This window comes from Tribolium madens, unplaced genomic scaffold (assembly GCF_015345945.1).
Source record: "Tribolium madens isolate multiple individuals breed KSU strain unplaced genomic scaffold, Tmad_KSU_1.1 Scaffold_19;HRSCAF=116;Tcas5.2_LG9, whole genome shotgun sequence".
NCBI classification, from domain to species: Eukaryota; Metazoa; Arthropoda; class Insecta; order Coleoptera; family Tenebrionidae; genus Tribolium; species Tribolium madens.
This window is the reverse complement of record NW_025400983.1, coordinates 7,279,255-7,301,993: the sequence shown is the minus strand read 5'-3', so window position 1 is coordinate 7,301,993 and position 22,739 is coordinate 7,279,255. Positions and strand designations below refer to the sequence as shown.

At 33.4% G+C, this 22,739-nt stretch overlaps 8 protein-coding genes across 58 annotated transcripts in view; 7 read left to right on the top strand and 1 right to left on the bottom strand.

Moving 5' to 3' along the window:
* Positions 1 to 1,094: 1,094 nt before the first annotated feature.
* Positions 1,095 to 7,930, top strand: LOC123009553. Of its 2 annotated transcripts, none has more exons than XM_044405951.1 (7): positions 1,095 to 1,274; positions 3,815 to 4,666; positions 6,476 to 6,809; positions 6,863 to 7,020; positions 7,072 to 7,310; positions 7,356 to 7,587; positions 7,634 to 7,930. In XM_044405951.1, the coding sequence occupies exons 1-7, from the start codon at positions 1,226 to 1,228 to the stop codon at positions 7,873 to 7,875; spliced, it is 2,106 nt and encodes a 701-aa protein (XP_044261886.1). In that variant the 5' UTR covers positions 1,095 to 1,225; the 3' UTR covers positions 7,876 to 7,930. The 2 variants fall into 2 exon arrangements, with proteins under 2 accessions (XP_044261886.1, XP_044261879.1); XM_044405944.1 differs by having other exon boundaries at positions 1,095 to 1,286.
* On the bottom strand, positions 7,873 to 8,418 carry LOC123009563. The gene is made up of 2 exons (XM_044405965.1): positions 8,251 to 8,418; positions 7,873 to 8,059 (listed from the first exon to the last, which is right to left on the bottom strand). The coding sequence occupies exons 1-2, from the start codon at positions 8,340 to 8,342 to the stop codon at positions 7,921 to 7,923; spliced, it is 231 nt and encodes a 76-aa protein (XP_044261900.1). The 5' UTR covers positions 8,343 to 8,418; the 3' UTR covers positions 7,873 to 7,920.
* A 207-nt stretch (positions 8,419 to 8,625) lies between these two features.
* Positions 8,626 to 9,980, top strand: LOC123012448 (palmitoyltransferase ZDHHC23-B). The gene is made up of 4 exons (XM_044410369.1): positions 8,626 to 8,828; positions 8,876 to 9,403; positions 9,451 to 9,627; positions 9,678 to 9,980. The coding sequence occupies exons 1-4, from the start codon at positions 8,713 to 8,715 to the stop codon at positions 9,916 to 9,918; spliced, it is 1,062 nt and encodes a 353-aa protein (XP_044266304.1). The 5' UTR covers positions 8,626 to 8,712; the 3' UTR covers positions 9,919 to 9,980.
* Positions 9,981 to 10,076: 96 nt separating this feature from the next.
* Positions 10,077 to 11,281, top strand: LOC123012455 (transmembrane protein 177). Of its 3 annotated transcripts, none has more exons than XM_044410394.1 (2): positions 10,077 to 10,233; positions 10,289 to 11,281. In XM_044410394.1, exon 2 carries the CDS (start codon positions 10,310 to 10,312, stop codon positions 11,234 to 11,236), a length of 927 nt encoding a protein of 308 aa, XP_044266329.1. In that variant the 5' UTR covers positions 10,077 to 10,233; positions 10,289 to 10,309; the 3' UTR covers positions 11,237 to 11,281. The 3 variants fall into 3 exon arrangements, with proteins under 3 accessions (XP_044266329.1, XP_044266338.1, XP_044266320.1); XM_044410403.1 differs by having other exon boundaries at positions 10,077 to 10,238; positions 10,294 to 11,281; XM_044410385.1 differs by having other exon boundaries at positions 10,077 to 10,238.
* A 33-nt stretch (positions 11,282 to 11,314) lies between these two features.
* Positions 11,315 to 12,592, top strand: LOC123012468 (histone RNA hairpin-binding protein). The gene is made up of 4 exons (XM_044410416.1): positions 11,315 to 11,515; positions 11,568 to 11,977; positions 12,025 to 12,144; positions 12,196 to 12,592. Exons 1-4 carry the CDS (start codon positions 11,453 to 11,455, stop codon positions 12,323 to 12,325), a joined length of 723 nt encoding a protein of 240 aa, XP_044266351.1. The 5' UTR covers positions 11,315 to 11,452; the 3' UTR covers positions 12,326 to 12,592.
* A 122-nt stretch (positions 12,593 to 12,714) lies between these two features.
* LOC123012440 (mutS protein homolog 5-like) lies at positions 12,715 to 16,025 on the top strand. The gene is given in 12 exon segments (XM_044410357.1): positions 12,715 to 12,962; positions 13,009 to 13,234; positions 13,285 to 13,507; positions 13,559 to 13,732; positions 13,788 to 13,926; positions 13,977 to 14,039; positions 14,196 to 14,397; positions 14,447 to 14,637; positions 14,689 to 14,734; positions 14,783 to 14,934; positions 14,937 to 15,338; positions 15,392 to 16,025. Coding segments are annotated over 12 exon segments (2,481 nt in total). The 5' UTR covers positions 12,715 to 12,776; the 3' UTR covers positions 15,869 to 16,025.
* Positions 15,913 to 16,519, top strand: LOC123012477 (splicing factor 3B subunit 6). Its single transcript, XM_044410429.1, has 2 exons — positions 15,913 to 16,070; positions 16,123 to 16,519. The coding sequence occupies exons 1-2, from the start codon at positions 16,041 to 16,043 to the stop codon at positions 16,456 to 16,458; spliced, it is 366 nt and encodes a 121-aa protein (XP_044266364.1). The 5' UTR covers positions 15,913 to 16,040; the 3' UTR covers positions 16,459 to 16,519.
* Positions 16,520 to 17,456: 937 nt separating this feature from the next.
* The window catches only part of LOC123014772 (Down syndrome cell adhesion molecule-like protein Dscam2), a 50,269-nt gene continuing 44,986 nt past the window's right edge, over positions 17,457 to 22,739 (top strand). For all 48 annotated transcript variants that reach the window (XM_044414140.1, XM_044414190.1, XM_044414360.1 and 45 more), the window contains exons 1-2: positions 17,457 to 17,585; positions 21,339 to 21,745. In XM_044414140.1, the coding sequence (XP_044270075.1) occupies positions 21,388 to 21,745 (358 nt within the window). In that variant the 5' untranslated portion in view covers positions 17,457 to 17,585; positions 21,339 to 21,387. The remainder of the gene's footprint in view (positions 17,586 to 21,338; positions 21,746 to 22,739) is intronic.

The following is a 22,739-nucleotide window of genomic DNA, read 5'->3' as shown; positions in this document are numbered from 1 at the left end:
TTATATAGGGTGATGTATCAAATTTCTAAAGACAATCAAGAAAGAAGAAAATAAAAACATGAAAATATTGACATTGTTCTCATACAACAAAAATTACCAATTTTCAGCCCGAAATTACTTACTTACTACTGATAATGTGAAAAAAAATTGAAGTAACATCTTTTTATTTACAGTGATTGAAGCATTAATGTCGCAATAAATTACGTATAGACAGCCCATTACCCACATAAGTAATACTTGAACAATATAATTTCAGCAGACATATTATTTAAATTGTGTCAATTTAACCGCGCAACATTTTTATTTCATAAGACTCGCTATCTCGGTACCCGCTTCTAGCAAGTATTCGGCTTTGTTTCGTAACAAAAAACCCTATCTTCGAATTGTCCCTCATTATTTTTCGAAACACAGGAATAACTTTCAGTTACACAAAAATCTCGATGGTACACCTGCAAGTTGCGTGTCAGAATGCACGCATGGAAATTAGTTTTAATCTCCAGAAAATCAACTTCCGCGTTTATTTTTATGCAGAAATACGCAAACATCTATTATGTTTTAAACTCTCAATTGCACTTAGTGTTTATACAATGGTCAAATTAGATGCGCATGAGTGCGTAATACGAATTGACTTGGATATAATTAAGTGGGAAATTGTATGAGAACTTGTCCCAAATTTGAAATTTCGTAAAAATCTTCTCGTACATGAAAAATTATGTTCTTTTGTGCGACTCGCCTTGGGAAGACCTCGCATTTTACGTTGTAGATACCTTATCACTGAAGCAATGTAGAAACATAACTTTCGACCTCAGAAAAAGTGGTGTCTTCTTTTCTTACGTCACTAGTTGCAAAAACTGTTTCCAAATCGATGTAATGACAGGGGAGTAAGTGAAGAGGAAAGCTGTCCGCATTGTTACTTACAAATTGAAAAATAAAACTTTTGTTAATTACTTGGATGGCATTGAATTATCTGCAAAAATGTAATAAACTGCAGTTGCATATAGGGCATGACAATATAGTCCAAGGTTAATTACGTAATAGTCATACATATGAATGTGTAGGGAATCACTTTTGATAGTACCCCGGCAGGTATTAGGTAGTAGGTACTCAACGATAAACGATGGTCAATTTGCATTCGACAGTTTCGGGTGATCGTTCATGTAATTACGTGCGGTTTACTTGCACCTCTTGTACTTTATTTACCTATGTGTAAAGTTCAGTTTTTGTTATGACGTTACGGATTATTTGGTTTTTTATTTTAATTGATGTGATTATCGGTGAGTTTCAAGGTACGTTTTCTTATGGTTCAAATGCACCTGGTGGTGAATATTAAAGAGTGGAAAATTAAAGGATTAATTATTGTACTTAATTAAATAATTAGATATTGGTTTTAATCATTTATAATGCATTTTCATTAGGTACGTGTCCTGTTTTTTCAAAGCAGAAAATAGTTTATTTTCTCTAACGAGCGTTTTGATAGTTTTAAATAATATAAAAACCTTCATTTAATTTACTTTGTAGTTTACCTTAATTTTGTTTTTAAAGCTTCCAAAGTCAATTTTATTTTTTTTATTAGGCTGTAAGATTCTTACTTTTCAGATTCAGTAGATGGCTTCTTAATAACGCCACTTTATAAAATGAGTTCACATAATTTGGTTACTCAAAATTATACAGTGTTAGTCATTTTTTTTTTAATTGCAAAGGAATAAACAAAGTAGAAATATCAAGTAATAATAGAGTGAAAATTTTGTTTTCTTATTTTTAGTCTTTTCTGCTTTGTTCATTGTACATATGAGCACATATTTGACAGTCGTCAAAACATTTATTTAATAATAACAAGCAAAATTAACGTTTTCAAATTTAATAAATACTTAAAAAAGGATTGATTCTGTTCTCTTTAAAAAAATGACAAAAGTGTCTTGTAGTTGTAAAAAATGAATTTTCTATTATTTTGTTAAGACCTATTTCACCTATCTACAGAAAATCAATCTGATAATAATGGAATGACCTTTTTGTCTGTTGTAAAATTTTTCGATAATGATACATCCAGTGGCGCATCGAACAAAATCAGGCAAAATTATTTTCTAGTGGTAATAAAACTAAACTAATCATTCAAATTTTGTATACAATTATTTTCGATGTTGTCATAACTTCAGAAGATTCAAAAATTTTGACTTTTTTTATTTTGTAAATTGCGAAAAAACTATACCTCAAACGTTATATTTGTATGTAAAATGTGCATATAAAATGTGTATGTAAAATGTATGGAGAAATCTATTGGCGTCGAGAAAACTGGAAAATACTTAATCGTTTAGAAGTTATAGTCGAATTAATATTTTGAATGTTTTTGACATTATCAGCAATTTTCTCTATTAAATTTGCTTTCCAACGCTACCAAACAAAAACGACCAGCGTCAATAATTCCAAAGTTATTAGCCGCTCCGGGTACCGAAAATCACTCAAAATTTAGACAGAAATCGAGAAAATTAAAAACTTCAAAATTGTACCTTTTGCTCTCTTGGGGGTTCAAGAGACTTAAAAAAGTACCTAGATAAACTTTGTAAAAATGTAAGAAAAAAATTTTTGAGAAATTTTGTGTAAGTCTGTATGAATATATTGAATTAAAACAATGAAACTATTGGCGGCGTGGTGGTGTAGCGGCAAAGGTCCCGCTTTTCGACAGGTAGGTCCGAGGTTCAACCCCGCTCAAGTCCGCAATTTTTCATTAATTCAAATTCTAATTCAAATTAGCAATAAAATATGGCGAATTTTTTTACATAGGTAAACCGCCCCTAAACTCTATCTCTGGATGCGCCACTGGATGTCATCAGTTTTACGTATCGATTTATGTTAATTTTACAGTTTCCTTGAAGATGAGTAACTGTAACACCTCAACTTACAATGTAATTTCAGTTATTTTAATGTTAAATCCTTCGATAGTTAAGAAAAAATGTCACGATTTCCATTTTTAAAAGAAGAATAGATAATTACGATTACATAGAATGAAAACAAAGTAGTAAAAATAAAAAAATTGCACTTTTGTGGCAACAAATAAGGAATTCATTATTATTAAATCTGAAATTTATTATTAAAAAATATAAAGATTTATACTATACCTTCAAATAAATCACCATGTTTCAAAAAATGGTTAAAAATTATTTTGAATTTCGGAAAATCCAGTGTAATCAATAACTAATCAAATTTTCAAATGAGTAAACAACAGTTTGTTTTTATGAAATGAAAAATATTAAGTATCAGTAAAATTGAACGTCATATAAATGGTGAATAATACTTTTAACTCGCTTATCAGCAACATAAATACGGTCATACTATTTATTGTCATACATAATAATAGAAACAAACAATTTTGGTGAGCTAATATTTAGAGATTAGAGATATAGAAAAATGAAGTCATACATTTTTTATATAAATTGTTTATCAAGACTTAAAATTTTTGCTAATTTTGAAATGTTGGAACTCATTATTTTTGTGTCATTGCCAACGAAAAGTATATTCTTGACCATGAATTTTTTTACGAATGCGCACTTAAAATAATCCATTGATAAGAAACCACAAAAATTTAGAGAGTTTTATTAACCAATAAAAATAATAACAAATTAAAACCATAAAGCAAAATCAGGGGAAATTTCGTTCACAACCACACTATTGTCCAGACAATGTCCAAAGTAATGAACTCATTATTAAACATACCATGTCCTTAAATCACAATCAAGCGTCTCTCATTTTCACAGAATTATTCATGATTCCCATTTTGAGCTTGACCTTTAAATCACGTGAATTAATTAATTAATTGTAGATGCCCGAAAAAACTGCGGAAAAAACGACATCCACTTCGAAAAAGTCCTCGGCTTGAAACCCTCCGACCGCAACGTCCCTCTCCTCCTCTACAAACCCGACACAAACGCCACCACCCCCATAACAACCCAATGCCTCGAAAAATGCCAAAGTAATAAAGAATGCCAAAGTTTCGTCATTTACTTCAACATAAGCATCTGCTATTGGTTCAGAAATGCCATAACCGGGACCGAAGAGCTCGAACTAGACTCCGATACAGCGTGGTTCATCAAAATCTGCCTCAAAGCACCCAACTGTGAAAAACTGTGGATTTTTGAACGGGTTCCCGGTGCCACTCTAGTCGGAAGCGAGACCAAAGCACTGCCATCTCTCACTCGCCTCGAATGCCAACAAAGCTGCCTTAACGAGAGACAATTCGACTGCAAATCCGCCAAATTCAAAATTAATTCCAATTACGGCCCCAGTGACGACATCAAAGGAACGTGCATTTTGAGCAATATTGATAGGCATGTCATGCCAGCGGCGTACAGAGCATCGACTTACGACGATGAATACTTCGAAAATCAGTGCTCGAAGGCCGAGAATGAAGACGAAGACGAGTTTTGCACGTATGAGGAGTATGATAATGCCACGTTGGGTCACAGCGATCTATTTTTTCAAAATCAGACTAAAGATAGTTGCAAGAGTTTGTGTGAGAAGACGCAGATTTTTAATTGTAGGGGTTATAGTGTGGTAGAGCGCAAACGTTCCTTTGATTGTTATTTACACAGCGAGGATAGTAAAGTGCACGGGCCGAGGCTTGTGCAGAATAATTTCCAGGGAAGGTATTTTGAGAAAGCTCCGTGTCTCAACAGTAAGTTTATATTTTTCTTTCATTTCTGTAATTCCCTCGAGCTAAAATCAACATTTGAATTTAGCCAACGTAGCGAGTGAATCACATTTTAACCATACACGACTCTACTTTGTAGTGTCATTACTACGGATATACCTAAAGACTAGGATACGACACGATGTAAAACGAAACGTCCCCGTTCTCGATAGTTCTGTTAAAAATCTGGTGTGAACATCACACGACTTTCCTTATCCTACTTATTTGGAAAACATCCTAATGACGACAATAATTTAGTGCAACCTTTGCGTTAGTACCACCTGCCGGATTACACGCAAAATAGATCATAGTTGTCGCGGGTTCGAGTCTGGGATGCAGTTTTTTTTTTAGTTCGGTATTATTATTATTATTTTATTACATTTTACTATTTAATAAGGTATATCTATTTCATGATTCTACACACACACACACGACCCAATGGCTCAAACCAAGTTTTTTGGAGTCTTGAATCTATAATTCGTCCAGAAATGTCAAAATCTGGGTACATCAAATTTCAGCCGATTACAATACTTTGCTTATAGGATAAGGAAAGTAAAAATGGCTGTATTTACATAACGGTGAACCAAACGCAAACAAAAAAAAGCATAGGCAGATAGAGCATTAAGTTCTCAATAAGAAGAGATAAAGGTAATGCAAAGATTTTATTGAAAACTATATTTAAAAAAAATTAAACATTTACCAATTTACGCCCCATCTCAAATCTTTCAAAATGCTGCGAATAAGGTTAAAGATACAAGAAAAACTTAAGAAAGAAAGTTGTAGAAAATGAAATTTCCAAGAAAAAAGTCTGCAAGATGATACCTCTATCTTCAACGGTTTAGGCCCTAAAGACATTTAAAGACGACCAAGCGACGAAAAGGTGTCATTTTTACCGGTGGTCCAGAGCCAGAAAATTAATTTAAACCTAAACGGTTGAAGATAGAGATATGGGCTCGCGGACTTTTTACAGGAAATTTAATTTTCTACAACTTTGTTCCCTACACTTTTTTTATACCTTCAACTGCATTCGCAGCGTTTTCAAAAAATATCGAAAAGTGTTAAAAATAAATTATAAACATTCATCAATTTGCGTTTCGCCCAATATTTTTGAGAACGCTGCAAATATGGTTAAAGATACAAAAAAAGTATAAGAAACAAAATTGTAGAGAATAAAAGTTGCTACAAAAAAGTCCCCGACACCATATTTCTATCTTCAACGGTTTAGGTTTAAATTGTGGTCTCCCAGCACTTAATCACCAGTAAAAATAAAACGGATCCGTCGCTTGATCGGCTTTGAACGTTTTTGAGGCCCAAACCATTAAAGATATGGTCTCGCAGACTTTTTATTAGGAAATTTTATTCTCTACAACTTTCTTTCTTACATTTTTCTTGTATCTTTAACCGTATTCGCACCATTTTGAAAAACATGAAACGGAGCACAGATTTTAAATTTTAAATATTTTTTTGCTCATATTTCTCGTTAAAAATTTAGTCGTTCGTTTGTGACAGCTTATTATTAAGAATGTAAATCTTTAATAATATAATGTAAATAATAATAATGTAAATTTTTGCATTTTTTCCAAGCAATTAGAAAACTGGTTGAATTTAAATTAATTTAAAACGATTTGAAACTGAGACGGTAAAACGCTCTAAGCGCCCTCATTTTTGTATTTCGTTTCGTCTCCTAGTATACTATAGTTCTTCGTAGTCATTACAAAAATTGGTCCAATTTGGCCTACCTTCCCCTAGTACGAAAATCGTAGTTTTCCTAATTCCAACCCAAAATACTTTTAGTATCAATTACCTGTTCCGAAACCTACATGACAGTCGAATACACCCCTGACATGAATTTCTTGGGGCGCATGTACATGGAGGGCTACTCCGAAAACCTCGAATGTTTCGCAAAAGGACACGGCACCGAAACCGTCGCCCTAAAATTACCGATAATCTCCGAACAGTGTGGAATTATCAAAGCTATAGCCCCCGATAATCGCACTTTACTTGCTGGGACTATGATTCTGCAATTCAACCCATTGGTGCAGACCCAAGGCGACCGGATTATCCGAGTTGGGTGTATTTATGGGAATGATAGTAAGGTGTTGTTGGGGACAGGAATTACAATTACCACGTAAGTAGACACGAGTAAGTGAAAAATGAAAAAAGTAATTAATAAAATAATAGGGCTCCTAGTCATGTCAGTCCTTTAATTAATTCAACGGCGTTAGCGGCGTCTCCAGTCATCGAAATGCTAGTTCTGGACGCGGAGACCCAGAAGGAAGTCAGCAGTACTCAAATAGGGCAAGAGTTGGAACTCATCATCGAGTTTAAGCAAGCCGATGGTAAAAATATAACAATTTATCCTGAGAAAAAGCTCATTGAAAGCGATTTAGGTTCGCTGGATATTTGGGCAGGCCATTTAGTCGCAATGACTGAACATAATGACGAATCAATTATATTGTTAGACGATCGAGGATGTCCGACTAACATCAATATTTTCCCAGCGTTGACAAAAATCGCCACAAACGATTCGATTAAATTAGTTGCGAAATTTCAAGCTTTTAAATTTTCCTCCTCTCCGATAGTCAGGTTCAGCGTCATTGTACAGTTCTGCCCCGAAAATTGTCCACCGGTAATATTTTTGCACTTTTGTCAGTTTTTGTAATTTTTTTCGTAGGTTGATTGTGGCAATAATGTTCAATCTTTCGGCCGAAAACAACGAGAAGTCCAGACGAGAGCTGTGCACACAATTGATGGTACAAAAGTCACAAATGTGAACCGCTCAGAATTTGAGAAAGACAGAACGGTTATGAAAATGCCCCTCGAGTTTATTATGATCGTGCGGAACCCTGGAGTGAATTCCGAACGATTGGTTTTGGGCGATGGGAAAATTTTAGTCGCCGGTTATGGTAAAACAAAAATTTTAATTAACAATTTTATGTTATTTACTTGCAGATTTTATTTCCAACGAGGTTTGCCTAGACTACTCCCTTTTCATTGGCCTCATAATAACGTGGGTTTTGATTCAAATCATTTTCATAACGTGTTGTATCATCCTAGTTCGGCGATACAAAAAATATTACGAGCATGAAAGCCTAACCCAGTCACTAGAACAGTTAAACAAAAACTTCGGAATCGGATTTAGTAATCTGGATGGTCGACGAGTACATTGGGCGGATAATGGAGACTACACGTGATTTTTTATGTTTTTATTTTGTTACTAAATTATTTACAATAAAAAATTAAGTGATATCAGACGTGTTTTCACTTTTCCTAATTTCTTTGGCCAGATCGATTTGTTTCTGGAGGATGTAGAGATTTTCCTGTTTGCGTCTTTGGCGCCTTTCCATGTCTGTCAGCACTCCTTGGTGCAACTGTTGCCTGAAATTGGATCACTTGTCCACTATTTTTGAGCAACGACTGTACACACATTTCAATTTCCAATTTATTTCAATTACAAAAACATTAGAAATGGACGAAACACTACCAAATGTTAATTAAGAAGAAAAAAGAATTAATTAATCTTGATTACAAATTTAAAGAACTTGAAACAATGAGGTTAGGAGACCTACCTGTCAAGATATTGTTTATAATGGACGTATCCTATAATTCCCAATGAAAAAACGCACGCACCTCCAAGAACTAATTTTGCCTGTAACGACATAATTACTTAACAATATGATCACACTAATCAACTATTTTTATAAACAATTTGTTGTTGCCCTTTAAAACTACTAGTAGATCTGATGTACCAAAACAATAGAGCTACTTCTTAGAATTTGTAAATCAAATTTAATAAAAGTTTGGTATAATTACCAAACTGACATAATAATTATACAAACACACTTAGAAGACATATAAAAAAATTAATTAAAAATTAAATTAATTATTATTTTTTATTAAGTCGATTGAACAGAAAATTGATTAGAACTACAACACCCACAAACAAAAAAACTACAGTTTGACAGAAGTTTGTTTATCAGTTAACCACTCGGATAATTGTTTGTTTATTGTCGTAAAAAGCACAAAATGGCATGGATACCGATGTAGTCCCCTTGTGTTGTTGCGAATACTTCGATAACAACAACGAGCGCAACCACATTTTGGCATGTTGTTGTAGTTGCGTCGACTTTGATGAAGGAGTTGAAAGGTGAGGGAAGGTAATTAATTGCAACAGTTTTTTAGTATCATTTTTAGCCTGATAACAGGTCATGGTTTTCCCGAGCACAACAAAAGTCGCCTAATGGCCACAATCCAAGACAGATTGCGTATCCCCTGGCGTGGGGGCGCCAAGCAAGTCTCTTTTGATGCCATTCTGCCAGTATTTATCTTGCCTTTAATGTTTTTACTAGCTTCAATTAGTCTGTGGTGGACGATTTTTTCGTTTACTGCTGTTTTGGTGATCCTAGCGTCGGTTTTTAGATTTTTTATTAAAACTATTCCACAAACGAAATTTTTTATTGTGTGGACCACGATGTCTATCATTATTTTATATATCATCTTCGAATTTGTCGTAATTCCGCTATTAGAAATTTTGTTTGAGGAGAATGTTCTAGTGAGCGTTTTATTCGCTACTTTTCTTCTGTGCTTCTACTTGATGAAACAGAGAAATAATGCTTTAGGGAAAATTGGAGAGAATGAGGCTGAAAGTGGGTTTGTAGGGACTGGGACCAGATGTTACATTTGTCAGGTTGTAGTGCCTGATAAAGACCATCACTGCGTATGGTAAGTAATTTTAATTTAAAAATCTCTCATGTCATAAAAAATTTCAGGTTTAATTGTTGTGTAGGCCGACATAATCAATGTTTATTTATCTTAGCACTTATTTTTGCAATTGCTTCATTAGTGTACAGCTCTAATCTAACACTAACATCAGTGTGCCATCCTTTTATATTCTACAAAACAATTTTACTACCAGACGACTGCTCAGATGTGTATGAGCAATTTGAGTGAGTTTTATTACTATTTTTCTCCAAAGTACTAATTTTTTTTGTTTCAGATTAGGACTTTCTTTTGTCTCAGCGTTATACAGCTTAGGTTTAGCAATTGTACTTTTCATTCTGCTTTTGCATCAAATATTACTAGTCTCACTTGGACTAACGAGCAAGGAATGGATAAATTTATCATTTTGTGCTAAATGTTTTCTGGGATTGTGCTCAAAAAGGCCACATAACCTTGGATTTTTCAGAAATTGGGGAAGAATAATGTGTTGGAAACGGTGTAACACCTACTTTCGTTAAAAACATATCAATTTGTTATACAGTTATATGCAATAATAAAATTTACAAGTTTGACCTTTAAATTCGATGTGCTAAGTGAACAAATTTTATGAACTGGTTTTGCAAACCAAAAGATCTTTTCTAAATATTACAGGAATCTGTAAAGAGGCCAATTTTTGCTATTAATCATTTTGGATTTATTGCTTTTATTAATATATTTTTTTTAATTTCCACCATTGCAGAATTTTAATAAAAATAATAAATAATTAAACAAAAAATCTGCTGAATTAGTAAGTTACGTGACGAGCCACTGTCAAAAAAAGGCTCCTCCAAAAAGTGAGGTTATCTCGTGAAACAGTTTTAATTGTTATGAAAACTTAATTTTATTTAGTTTAGGACACTCACACGCATCATGGCGCTATGGAACCGTTTATCCAAGTGGTTATTAACCGACGTCGGCAAGAAAGCCTGCTATTATGCAGCCGGTACCACCACGTCCGTGATCCTCTTAGCCCATACTTTACCCCAGACAATTTTCTTAAACCAATACGAAGAGATTTTCCACCTTTACAAGCACGGCTTTTCGGTTCCATTGACGGAAAAGATACAAAAACGTTTTGAGAAAGCTTTGGATTTGGTTGAGATTGAACCCTGTGACCGGCATTTATTTAAGCCTTTTGCTGCCTATGGTTTCGATATTTTTAGTGCTGGGACTTCTTACAGCAAATTTGGAGTGAGAGTGGGCATCCCAGCGCATTTTTTCTATGATGACGAGTCATCAGTCGACAAGAGTTCCATTAGAATCAGGGATGAATCAGTTGTTTGGGAATCAGATGAAGGAAAGTTGTTGTTGAAATCGTTGGTATTATCTGAAAACGCCCAAATTTATGCCATGGCCAGAGAAATTAAATTCAGAGACACTTTAAAGGGGCTATTCGACACAGTTGTGGCTGTGGTTTCCTGGTCCGGCATGTATGGAATAGCTAACACTTTAAACAACAAGTGGGATTTATATTCAAAACCTAGACCAGTGAGAATTATTATGTATTGTCTTGTTGGGGCTTTTTCTTTTGGGAGTTACGCTTTTTGTAAAGACTTTAGTCAAGTTTACTATGAAACTAAAATTGATAAGGAATTAAAAGAAAAATGTCCGGTTTTTGCTGAAGGTGGGAAAGAATTTTATAACAAAATTGTGGCCAGAAACATTGCCTTGAGAAAAATACTAGGAAAAGAAGGAGAAAGGACATATACTGTTCTAGGAAACGACAATTATTTATTTAGGTATAAACATGTACCCGTAGTTCAGAGAAAGATGTTTTTTGAGGAAGAAAAAGCTTAACTTGTAATTTATTTTGTACATATTTGAATAAACCGCTCGATTTTAGTTTTTTTGTGTTTTTCTTGGTGATGCATTGGCTGTCATTACAGCGCGCGCAAATGTAGGTTAAGAAGAGCAAAATATTTACCTCCTGTATTCCGTTTTTTTTGTGTTCAAAGAAGTGTACAAATTGACTTGTAGCAACAAAAAGTGCTAGTTTTAAGAACAATCAACACAATGACGACTAGACCGCGACTTTCAATGAACACATCGCTAAAAAACGCTCGTATTTTTGATGATGTGAGTCAACAACCTTTTCCTTTTGATTTTTACCAATTACTCTATTAATTAGGACTCTTTGGATGATTTAATCATCGATGAGGATATCAAAGAAGACCTCGAAGAGCTTGCTTTTAACCCATTTCAAGACAAAGAGTCGACCAAAGTTACAACCGAAGAAGTCAAGATTAAAACCGAAATTAAACAACAATTTTTTGACGAAGATACGAACTTTCCAGTTACGACTGAAGCCTTTGAAAATTTTCACATCAAAAAAGAAGTTTTAGATGACTTGAGTTCACCAATCAAGACTGAGCCATTCGAGAATTCTGATTCCAATTCTCGAAAGAGTTTTAAAAGTGCTAAAATAACTTTACTTAAAAAACGTGATTCGCCCTACAAATCAGCACGTGAACGTCTTGAAGCTTGCTCTAGCAGAGTCAGTAGTTTGAATTTGGGTCAATCTGAGAAAAGTCCACCAAAGTAAAAGTTCAGTTTTGCCTCTCCAGTTTGTATAATGTTGTTTTTAGGAAAAAATTCAGAAGGAATGAAATTGAAACTGACCCTGAGGTTTTAAAGAGGAGACAAAAACAAATTGACTATGGGAAAAATACGATAGGTTATGATGAATACATTAAGCAGGTTCCGAGGTATTTGTCTCAATTTCTTCGTGTTTGTTTTACTTAAATATTCGTTTTTAGGCATCAGCGAAAATCAGACGATCCTCAAACACCAAATAAATTTATAAAGTATTCGAGACGCGGCTGGGATGGCTTGATTAAGCAATGGCGACTTAAATTACACAAATATGACCCCAATGAAACTGAATAAGTTAAAGAAATTGTATTTTATTAGTCTGTAAGCTCAAAAACTACATTTTAAGTTTTAATTATAAAATCAATAAACGAGAAATTTTAATTTTACAAAAATGTGGACATATTTAATATTTTGGGGCCTTGTTTTTTGAAACATATTAAAAAATCACCAAGGTTTTTGAAGTTACGGAAAATTAAATTTTTAAAGTTGTAAACATTAAAAAGTTTTCAGAAACCGGGACCACAAGTAGAGATATCACTTCCGCCTAAATTTAAACTACTGTCAGCCTAAAAAAGTATGAAAGTTTTATTTTTTTCTTTTAGTTTGTTTTTATTATTTATAATATTGATATAAATAAAAAAAAATGTTCTAAAGGAAATTGTATTTAATTTTTATGGATTGGCAACAATGACCTGACAATTCAACAGGAGACTTGATTTTTGAAATTTGTTAAAACAATTACAAAATGGTTATTTCTGACGAAAGTGATTTAATTTTCACAATTCGCAATAATGCGACAAATATTGTCACCCCAGACGACTCCGACAGTGTCCAAAATGACGATAATAGCGACGAGGAAACGAAAATTTTGTCTCTAGTGTGGAAAACCGGCAAGCTTGGGGCCGCCTATTTCAACTTCAACGGGAAGCTTGTAAGTCTTTTATCCCTGTCACAAATTGTAGTAATCCCTTTCATAGTTACACGTCTATGAAGAAGTGTTGGATTTAGCCCCCCAGTATTACATGACGTGTTCCATATATCGTGAAGTAGCCCCAAAATATGTAATAACAATCGGTAAGATGAGCGATGAGTACGTCAAACATGTGATAGATGTTGTGGCATCGGTCAACGAAGCGACCACCACGACTGATTCGCTTAGGACTCTGCCCCCCAACATGTTTCTACTACGACTCAAAGAATACTGTAGGCGAAATTTAGTGTAACATTTTTAATTTTCACAAAAATGATTTCAGCGTCCGAAATTTGCAGATCTCTACTTTGCGATTTAAGTCTCATAGGCGCGTCGGAAATGTCTGAAGCGGAAAGAGAAATACACATAAATTCCTTGCTCAATTTCGATTATAGATGTTCAGTGCATGCAGCAGGGGCTTTGGTTAAATATCTTGATAAAAACTGGGCGCACTTTTTGTCCACTAGGGATGAATTACAGTTCATACAAGTGTCCCAAGTTTCACTGTTTGTAATTCAGGTTATGTTAATTATTTTCAACTAAGAGTGGCCTTGTAGTCGAGGGCATGTCTTGATAGATTGGACCACACTAAACGCACTACAAATTTTTCAACAATGTTCACACGACGCGAGTTTTAAAAGGGGCTTACAGGCGAGTAATCGAGAAGGTCTTAGCGTTTATCGGCTTTTTTCGTCTAGTTGCAAGTCGAAACTTGGTCAAATATGTCTTAAGTATTGCATGAAAACCATGTAATATTTTAGTGTGTGCTCACTCACTTTTTTATAGAAATATTTTACAAAAGCCGCTAAATAATATTCACGAAATTACGAAACGATTGGATTTTGTTACGTTCGTTTTGCACCCAAGTAATCAAGATTTTGTCGAAAGTTTGCAAGATAATATCAGAAATTTATCAGACGTTTCCGTAAGTTTGCGTACTCTTTTTGTAACTCACAAATTTATTTTGAAAATCAGATTATTTTCTTGAAAATTAAAAATTCAAGAGCAACTTGCAGGGACTGGCGCATATTATACAAGGTGAGTTTTTTTATATCATAAAAAATAATAAAGAACATGTTAATAATTACATTTTCTAAATGATTAAATTCTTATAGTCATTTTGTCATTTAATTACTTGAGGTACAGGGTATTGTTTAATTATCTAATTAAAAACAATTATTGCGACATTTTCAGTCAATCTACCACACAGTTTTTTTAAGAGAATTAACAGCTCCTTATCAAGATGCGTGCGAACTTCTGTCCGAGTTTTACAATTCGGTCACAATGGAATTACTTGGTTTGGAAGACTCAATAAGCAAGGCGATAGACTTTAGCGATAATAAAAATTTAGGACGGCCTGTAATTAAAACTGGACTTGATGAAAGTTTAGATGCCAGTAATTCATTGTAAATTTTGGCTTTCTTGTAATTAAAAAAATACTTTAGAGAAATTGCGTCGACAAGACATTGCTCAACATGTTCGTGCAGCGGCCGAAGTGGCAGCAGAACAGTTACCAGATTATTTACACGAATGTGCAATTGTGTATTTACCAGAAATGGGACATTTGATTGCTATTAAGGAGTGGGAATTGAATTGTAATCCCGAGGAGTTGAAAGATTTAGGATTCCAGTTCATGGTATAAAAAAATAAATAAAAACACAATTTAGTATTTATTGAAGCGTTTTAGTTTACGTTGCGTGGAACAATACATTACAAGAATCCAATGTGTTTAGGTATGTTTTTTTTTGTTATTTATTTATTTTTTAAAAATCTTGATTTAGAGTTGGACGAAAGCCTTGGCGACATTAACGCTGAAATAATCGCCCACGAAAATCGCATTTTACGACGCCTCTCGTCATTTATCCTTAAATACAACAAGGATATCAGAGAGCCTCTCAGAATTTTATCACTAATCGATGCGTATTTTTCCCATAAGTAATTTTATTTACTGAATTTATAAAAAAATTTTTTAGGTTGATAGCAATAGCGAAAGTCTCGGCCCAAAATAATTACGTGCGACCTAGTTTAAATAATAGGAACAAGCACGAAATCCGAGACTGCCGTCACCCTCTTCTGGAATTAGTCTCAAATTTTGAACCAAACGACTTTTGCTCAGGAAACAACCACAGTCACATTAAAATAATCACCGGGCCTAATGGTAGTGGCAAAAGTGTGTATTTGAAACAAGTAGCGCTAGTTATTTATTTTGCCCACATTGGCTCATACGTGCCTGCCAGGAGTGCCAACATTGGGATGTTGCATAGCATACATTCCAGAATGCACGCGACGGAATCGGCTGCTGTGCGACTTTCTGCGTTTATGATTGACACAATTCAGGTTTTTATCACAAATTCTGGGAGTAAATTAATTAACAATAAGTAATTAAATAGGCCACACAAGCCATTCATAACGCGCGAAATAATTCTCTAATATTATTGGATGAGTTTGGGCGGGGAACTACAGTGGAAGAAGGTTTTGCTTTACTTTGCGGTTTTTTGACAGATTTTTATAAGCAGGGCAAGAGTTGCCCTCATATTCTTGTTTCGACACACCATCAAAGCCTTTCTGATTTTTTACCAGAAGATGATATTGTTGAATATTTAAAAATGACACATTCGGAGGAAAATGGGGCACTTTTGTTTCTTTATAAAGTGACTAAAGGTATTTCGATGAGTTTCGCTATGAAAATTGCAGCTGAAGTCGGCTTGGATCTAAGTATCATCAAACGGGCAGATGAATTGTTTGAAAAAAACGAAACGGTAACACCGTTGATGCGTTATGAGAATTATCCTACTTTCGTCAGTGATAATGCGTTGATTGAATATCTAAAAGATGTTAATATTCCTGAACTAGATGACGAAAAATAATTGTGTTTAAATTTTCCGCTCTCTATTTAGTTATGTAGGTTTTTGAAGTTGGAACTTGTTAGGTTGGCAATTGTACTGTTTTTTTTTGACATAAATGGTACTGATCTTTCGTTAATAAAAACATTTGTGTTTTTACTTTTATTCCATTTAATAAACACCAAACAACTCCACAATGGCTTTGGCTATGCAAAGAAAAGCAAACGTAAGTACATTTATCTATAGTTTGATGCTCTGAACAAATAATTCTATTATAGGTTAGGTTGCCTCCAGAAATCAACCGAATTCTTTATATCCGTAATCTTCCGTATAAAATAACAGCGGAAGAAATGTATGATATTTTTGGTAAATATGGGGCTATCAGACAAATCCGGGTTGGTAATACACCGGAAACAAGAGGAACAGCTTTTGTCGTTTATGAGGACATTTTTGATGCTAAAAATGCTTGTGACCATTTATCTGGTTTCAATGTTTGTAATCGGTATTTAGTGGTTTTGTATTATCAGGCGAGTAAAGCGTTCAAAAAGACTGATATTGAGAAGAAACAGGAAGAGATTGATAAGATGAAATCAAAATACGGAATTAATACATAAAAAAATGTTTGCATTGTACATAATTTTAAGTATTTAATATAAATAAAATCTATGAAAACAATTTTTTTATTCGTTTGCTTTTTTTATAAATCCTGAAACCTGCAAAAATGCACCAAACTTTTTTTCATGAGCCGTTCCTGTAATGGATGTGTTATAGTACAGTTGCGGAAACAACTTTTTCATTATTTACTCTTGTCATGTTTATGTCATTTTGACTTATTTACTTTAAAAAATAGTGATTTGTGGCATAATAACGCGTAGGCAGCAGATCAAAGCGATGATTTAATTACACTTAGTTCAATTAATATTGATAACAATTCGTAAAGACAGACAAATTGTTTAATTAACAATTTTAACAACAAAAGAAATAAGTTTAATTGTTAAATATCAGTCATGATGACAGTAAAAGATAGTTTGTCACAGTGAACTTTTTAAAGTTACAGAAAAATACTGCCCGAAATTTTAATTCCGCAACTGTACATTTTTAATTTAACAATTTTGCGGCTTGAAAATACATTTTTATTGATCTACTCCGCTAGTCATTTTATTTTTCACAGGATTGTTAAATTAAGGGGTGCATGAAATTTTTTTACTGGATTCTGAGACGCCACCATTTGTATGCTTACTCGTTCAGTAAAGCATCAATTTCAAATCGAGCAAATAAAAATTTAAATACATTCATAAAGAGAAAGCAAAAATTTGTAGCGTTGTTACTTGTTTAGTTATTATTAACACTGCCCTACTACATATAAAACATCAGCGTATATAAAAATTCTTGTTTATTAGGGCACTTAGTTCTGCTTAGTAAATTTGCAGTACAACACACATAAAAAAAACTGTATTTAACTGTTATCATTTTTTTAATTTGGCGGAAAAAGCTCGGCAAAAGCCTTTGTTTACCTCACAGTTAGGCAACCCCAAATACAGCATGTCGAGCTTCGATCGGTTGGTGAACCCCCCTTCGTGCAAGTCCGCGGAAGGCGTTGCGTTAGTTTTGTTGATTGCTCGTTCTAGTGCGCGAGGATGTGTCATCTCTGTGTGTAATAACAAAAAAGTTCTAATAATCAGTGTTTTAAAATAAGTGTATTCGGTGTAATTTCCGGTTACCCCAACTTAGGATTAAGTCCGTAAGTCTTCCTTTTGTAAAAAAAAACACCCACCCTTTAAAAAATCACCCACGCCGGTGTTTGTCTCCCTCGAAGCTCCTAGACCGAAATTCGCAAAATTCTTAAAACTAATGACTAATCAAGGATGACCGGTTTTGCAAAAATTAATGAATTTTTTGAGACGCTTGAGATTATTATCTCGGGACAAAGACAGAGGGGTTATTAATATCTCTGGATTTAATATATGCAAGGAAATGTACGAATTACCATTAGATTAAGGAGCTCGGATTGTTCCAAACAGGAAGTGAATAAAGAGGATAYTCCATGCGTGCATGTGTTATCCTTGTCGACGACGAATCAAAAATTTCGATTGGTACAGCAGCTGGTCGCTTTGACCACCTGCTTTTAGAAAAAAATCTTCGAAAGGTTACCCACATGGTACAGCTGTCAGAGATCTATAGAAAGCAGTTTACCTGCTCTGGAGGAAATTTTAAATACCATTTCAAATTAAAACCACAAAACTGGTTTGCGATGATGTACTTAAATGTTTATTTTATCAAGAAATTAAATGCATCTCAATAATACGTTTTTTCTATTTTTGTGCACGTTTTCTTTGTTTTTTTTTTTCGTTATCAGTCATGTATGTAAATACGTATATTATCGTAAGGTGTAAAAGTGCTTTTATGCGCTAAATGTAATGTTATATCGATTCCTATAAATAATTAATGAGTAATGATTGTTCCTAAAGATAAAAGTGTCACTAATCAACAAGCATTTAAGACGACAATAATTTCGCCAGTTTGAAAAAATCATTTTTGTTTTCGTTTATTTATCAAAGTGATGTGTATTTGTGATATTTTTAATCTTGTTTATTCATTCATTAAATCGTAATTGGAACAACTAATTTTATATCTAAAACAGCTGTTATCGATTTGTAATTAAAAATTGAGAAAATTGTAAAATTATAATAGTTATTTGGAAGTATACAGGGTGAACCAAATATTCCTTCATATTTGTTACACCATGTGTAGCTCGAAATGGCGGCTGAATCTTATGTCTAAAATTTTTTATTCTTGATCAATCAGAAAAAAATTATCTATCAATAAACACTGCGCAAGTTGAAACAACTTTTTTACTTACAATCAAATCAATTAATTGACTAATTAAGTTTAAATTAATGCAATTGTAGAAAAAAACGTTCATATTATAATGCACTAACCAAAAATCCATTATTTTTTTGTTTGCTAATGAAATTTACCTTGTAGTAAAATATTGCCGGCCGTAAAACTGCACTTACCTTAAGTATATGAAAAATGTCGTTACAGTTTAATTTAATTAATTGAATTTTAATTATCTGTAGCTTCTGTTGTTAACATTCCGTTTCCACTAACCGCCCATTTTCTAAAAATACTTTTACGTTTTCCTTGTGGTCGATGCACTCATTCACTTTCCTTCATAAATTGGCAAATCATCACAAAATGGCCGTCATAAAAGGGTCAATTAGTTTTTTTCACGGTTAGTTTGCATTTTCATAGTCATCCCTTAGGTATTGTTGGTCGCCTGGACGTTTTTTTATTGTGTGTCTGAGTTGAAAATATCGATCGCAACTTGGAGCCAATTTTAGACAAATAAAATCTAACAAAATGATAGGGTGAATGCACGTTTTTCACGTTGTTTGATTACTTGTTGACCCACATGCGTGCACAAGTTACTTCCCCTCGTGTTACTATTCTTATTCCCGAAGGAAATTCTACACACCTTTTGTTTTAATTCCGATGCTTGTATTGTTGTATGAAATGTATGGATGATTAAAATATGGGTTAGGTGTGATCGCTATGGGCAGAAAATAGCGAGAAAATGGAAAATCGGATGAAGGATGAAATTGTAAATTTTTTATTTCACTGATATAAGGGAAGAGTTTCAATTCAAAAGTATTATGGTAGAAAATTGGCTGTAATTGTGAAAAATTAAAAGTACCAAATTAGTAGTTTGATTTATTTCTTATGTTTAAAAACATATTTTTTACATTTCGTTCTAGTAAAAGCTCTCCAAATTATGCTGCTCTGGTTTATTTTTACCACTTAGAAAATTTAGACTCGAGAAGTTCAAAAGAAAATTATTAAGTATAATTTATACAAGGACTGACTTAGAGATGCTTGATTAAATCTTCAGTAGTTTAAAGGATTAATAAAGGATTCAATGAGTTGCATAAAACGGAAAAATTGGTAATGCTAAAGATTCTTTTGCAGAGACTATTGACATTTCATTCCATTTATAATGATGAGTTTAAGTGGTATCGACCCCAATCAAAACTTAACAGATTTGAAACAAATCCTACATTGATAAATGTTAATAATCGCATTATTTTATTTCAGTGTTGGTTATTTTGGTTTCTTTCTTTTAATTTTTAATTGTTTAATTGTTTTTGAATGTTTTTAATTGAATTAAAGTTAACTATTTCAAATTGTATGTTTTTTAAATAAAAACCAGAAATGTTATCGCAAATTCTGAAAAAATTTTACTTCAAAAGCTGTTTGTCTTCCATCTCATCTTTACGGTTTATGGAGTTGGAAAAATGAAATATTATTAAACACATTATTATGTTTCTAAATTCGGTGATATGGAAGACAAACACAATAATAGTTATTTCTTATTTTTATATTTTATTATTTTTTAGTAAATTGTTATTTTTAACATTGGATGATTGCGAATAAAATAGTATGCAAACCTCGAAGGAAGTATATTAGTATGTATATGTATTACCTTATTCAGTATGTAATATACTACAAAGTGATTCACAATGACTAAATCTGTTGGCAATCCTGACTCTTATTTTTAAAGCTTACCATTGGAGTACGCTTTTGATCAAGAACAATTCAACAATCAACAATCTTGTAGGGTTGTTCGTCAAGTATTTGTCAAGCAAAGTCTTTCTGGATCACTTCGTGTTATGTCAGTATACATGTAACCACTTATTAAAAAAAACTACTACTCCAAAGAAGTAAATTTTCTTTTTAAAACAGAAAGGTTGAAAATTTTATTTGACTTTAAAAACAGTTTGTCTCGCATCTCATCTTTACGGTTTTGTAGAGTTGGAATTTTTTCACTTTATTTAGCATAGATAAAGCGTTTTGTAGGAAGTAGTACAATTGCGGATACGGAATTTTGGACGCTTTGTCATTCGACTAATATAAAAATGTAAAACGGGCCTTATGTGCAACTAACCTCACTTTCGGTGTTTGTAATTTTTATCCTGACAGCTAAAGAAAAAATGACAACAAATCWAAATAATTTATTGAATTATATAAAAACACATTCTGCTGGCATTTTTGTTTAAGAAAATCGACGCCTAAAATAAATTTCAACTAAAACTTTCAAATTTTAGTTTCAAACGTCAATCGTTATGACAATAAAGCTGGCTTACAGTGACATTTTTTGAACTGACATAAATTTGATGTCCGCAATTGTACAACCTATAAATTCAGGAGAAATTAATTATTCTCAAAGTCAATTGTGAATGCACCAAAATAAACTTTTAACATTCAGTAAAATCGGCGATAAAACTATAAAACAGCAATTTATTTATTAACTTAACCTTGCACAAATGCATCTTCGATCCCATTTCCCTCATTTTTAACTTTAAATAATTGATCACCTGAACTAAAATCAATCACAAGTTGGTGACTCCAACTTGCTTCTCAGTTCTTACTAACTCGTTATAAAGTGATCGCGTGGGTTGTCCTAATTGTCGACTAATTTTCCAATCTTTTCCAGATCATTGGCACATCGTCGTTGCGCTAGTACAGTGTGYGGACTGTCGACAATGTTCCGTGTGATAATTTTGACTTTGTTCGTCCTCGGAGTGTCTGCCGAGGACGACACTTCCGGTCCCGTGTTCGTCCGTGAGTCTCCGAATCGCATCGACTTCTCCAACACCACCGGAGCGGTGGTCGAGTGCAGCGCCCATGGCAACCCCACGCCGGATATCATCTGGGTCAGGTCGGATGGAACCGCCGTCGGCGACGTCCCCGGATTGAGACAAGTGCTCGCCAATGGAAATTTGGTATTTCCGCCGTTCAGAGCAGAGGATTACCGTCAGGAAGTACACGCGCAGGTCTATGTCTGTCTGGCGAAGAATAGCGTGGGGTCGGTGCATTCGAGGGATGTCAACGTGAGGGCAGGTTGGTGCAATGTGTGAGGAAAAGCGGTGGTCAATAATGGAAATTGTGGTTGCGGACACGAAAGCAGAAACTACATATTTATGCATTATTTGACGAGAAAAGAAAACAGAGGGATRATATATAGTGAATTTCGGTTTGTATTTCCTAATACAAGGAAAATTTTATCTGTAGAATTTCACTTAACGAATAAGAAAAAAATAGTTAAAAGTGATAAGACAAACAATTTTGTCTCAGACATGATTCAATTAAAAAAGTATAAAATACAAAAATCAATTACTTATTCATGGTAAATAATTCTTTTCGAATTTTTCAATATTTCAATCCGTGTAGGAACAAATAAAAGTAACTATTTAAAATGCAAGTATTTATATAAAATTCATGCATAAAAAGCTATACTATAAATTAAAAACCACAATCTCTCTATCTGTGATTTTGAAATTATAGTGCCTTCGTGGCTACTTTCTTTTGTTACATTCTGTACTTTGGAATAACAAAGTGAATTGATATTTTAGAAAAAAAAGTTTTGATTCAAAAATGCAGATCAAAATTTATCAACAGATATTTATATAACTACACTGCATTTGTTATTTTGGAAAACAATAAATATTTTCGTATTTCCTGCGACATGTTTGTAAAACTTACTTTCAATACCTATTTTTATTCAGAAAAAACTTTGAGTAGTTGTAAAATTACAAATTAAAACAAAGTGTTTTCTACAAATTAAAGTTTGGGGACATGCTACTGGCAGTGGTTTGAAAAATACTTTTTTATATTTCTCTAATTTAATTTCAGGAAGTGAGACTAAATTTTGTTTATTCTGTTTTACTAAAATTAGGTAAGATTGAAGCTAAGAACAACATCTGGTTCGCATTGTGAATGTCGGTTTTGACAAGTCTTAGGTAATGAAGGAGCGATTGCTTCAAAGTCGTAGTGTGAAACTATTTAGTGAAAGGATGTACAGGTACATCCTAAAACTAAAACAATTTTATTTGAA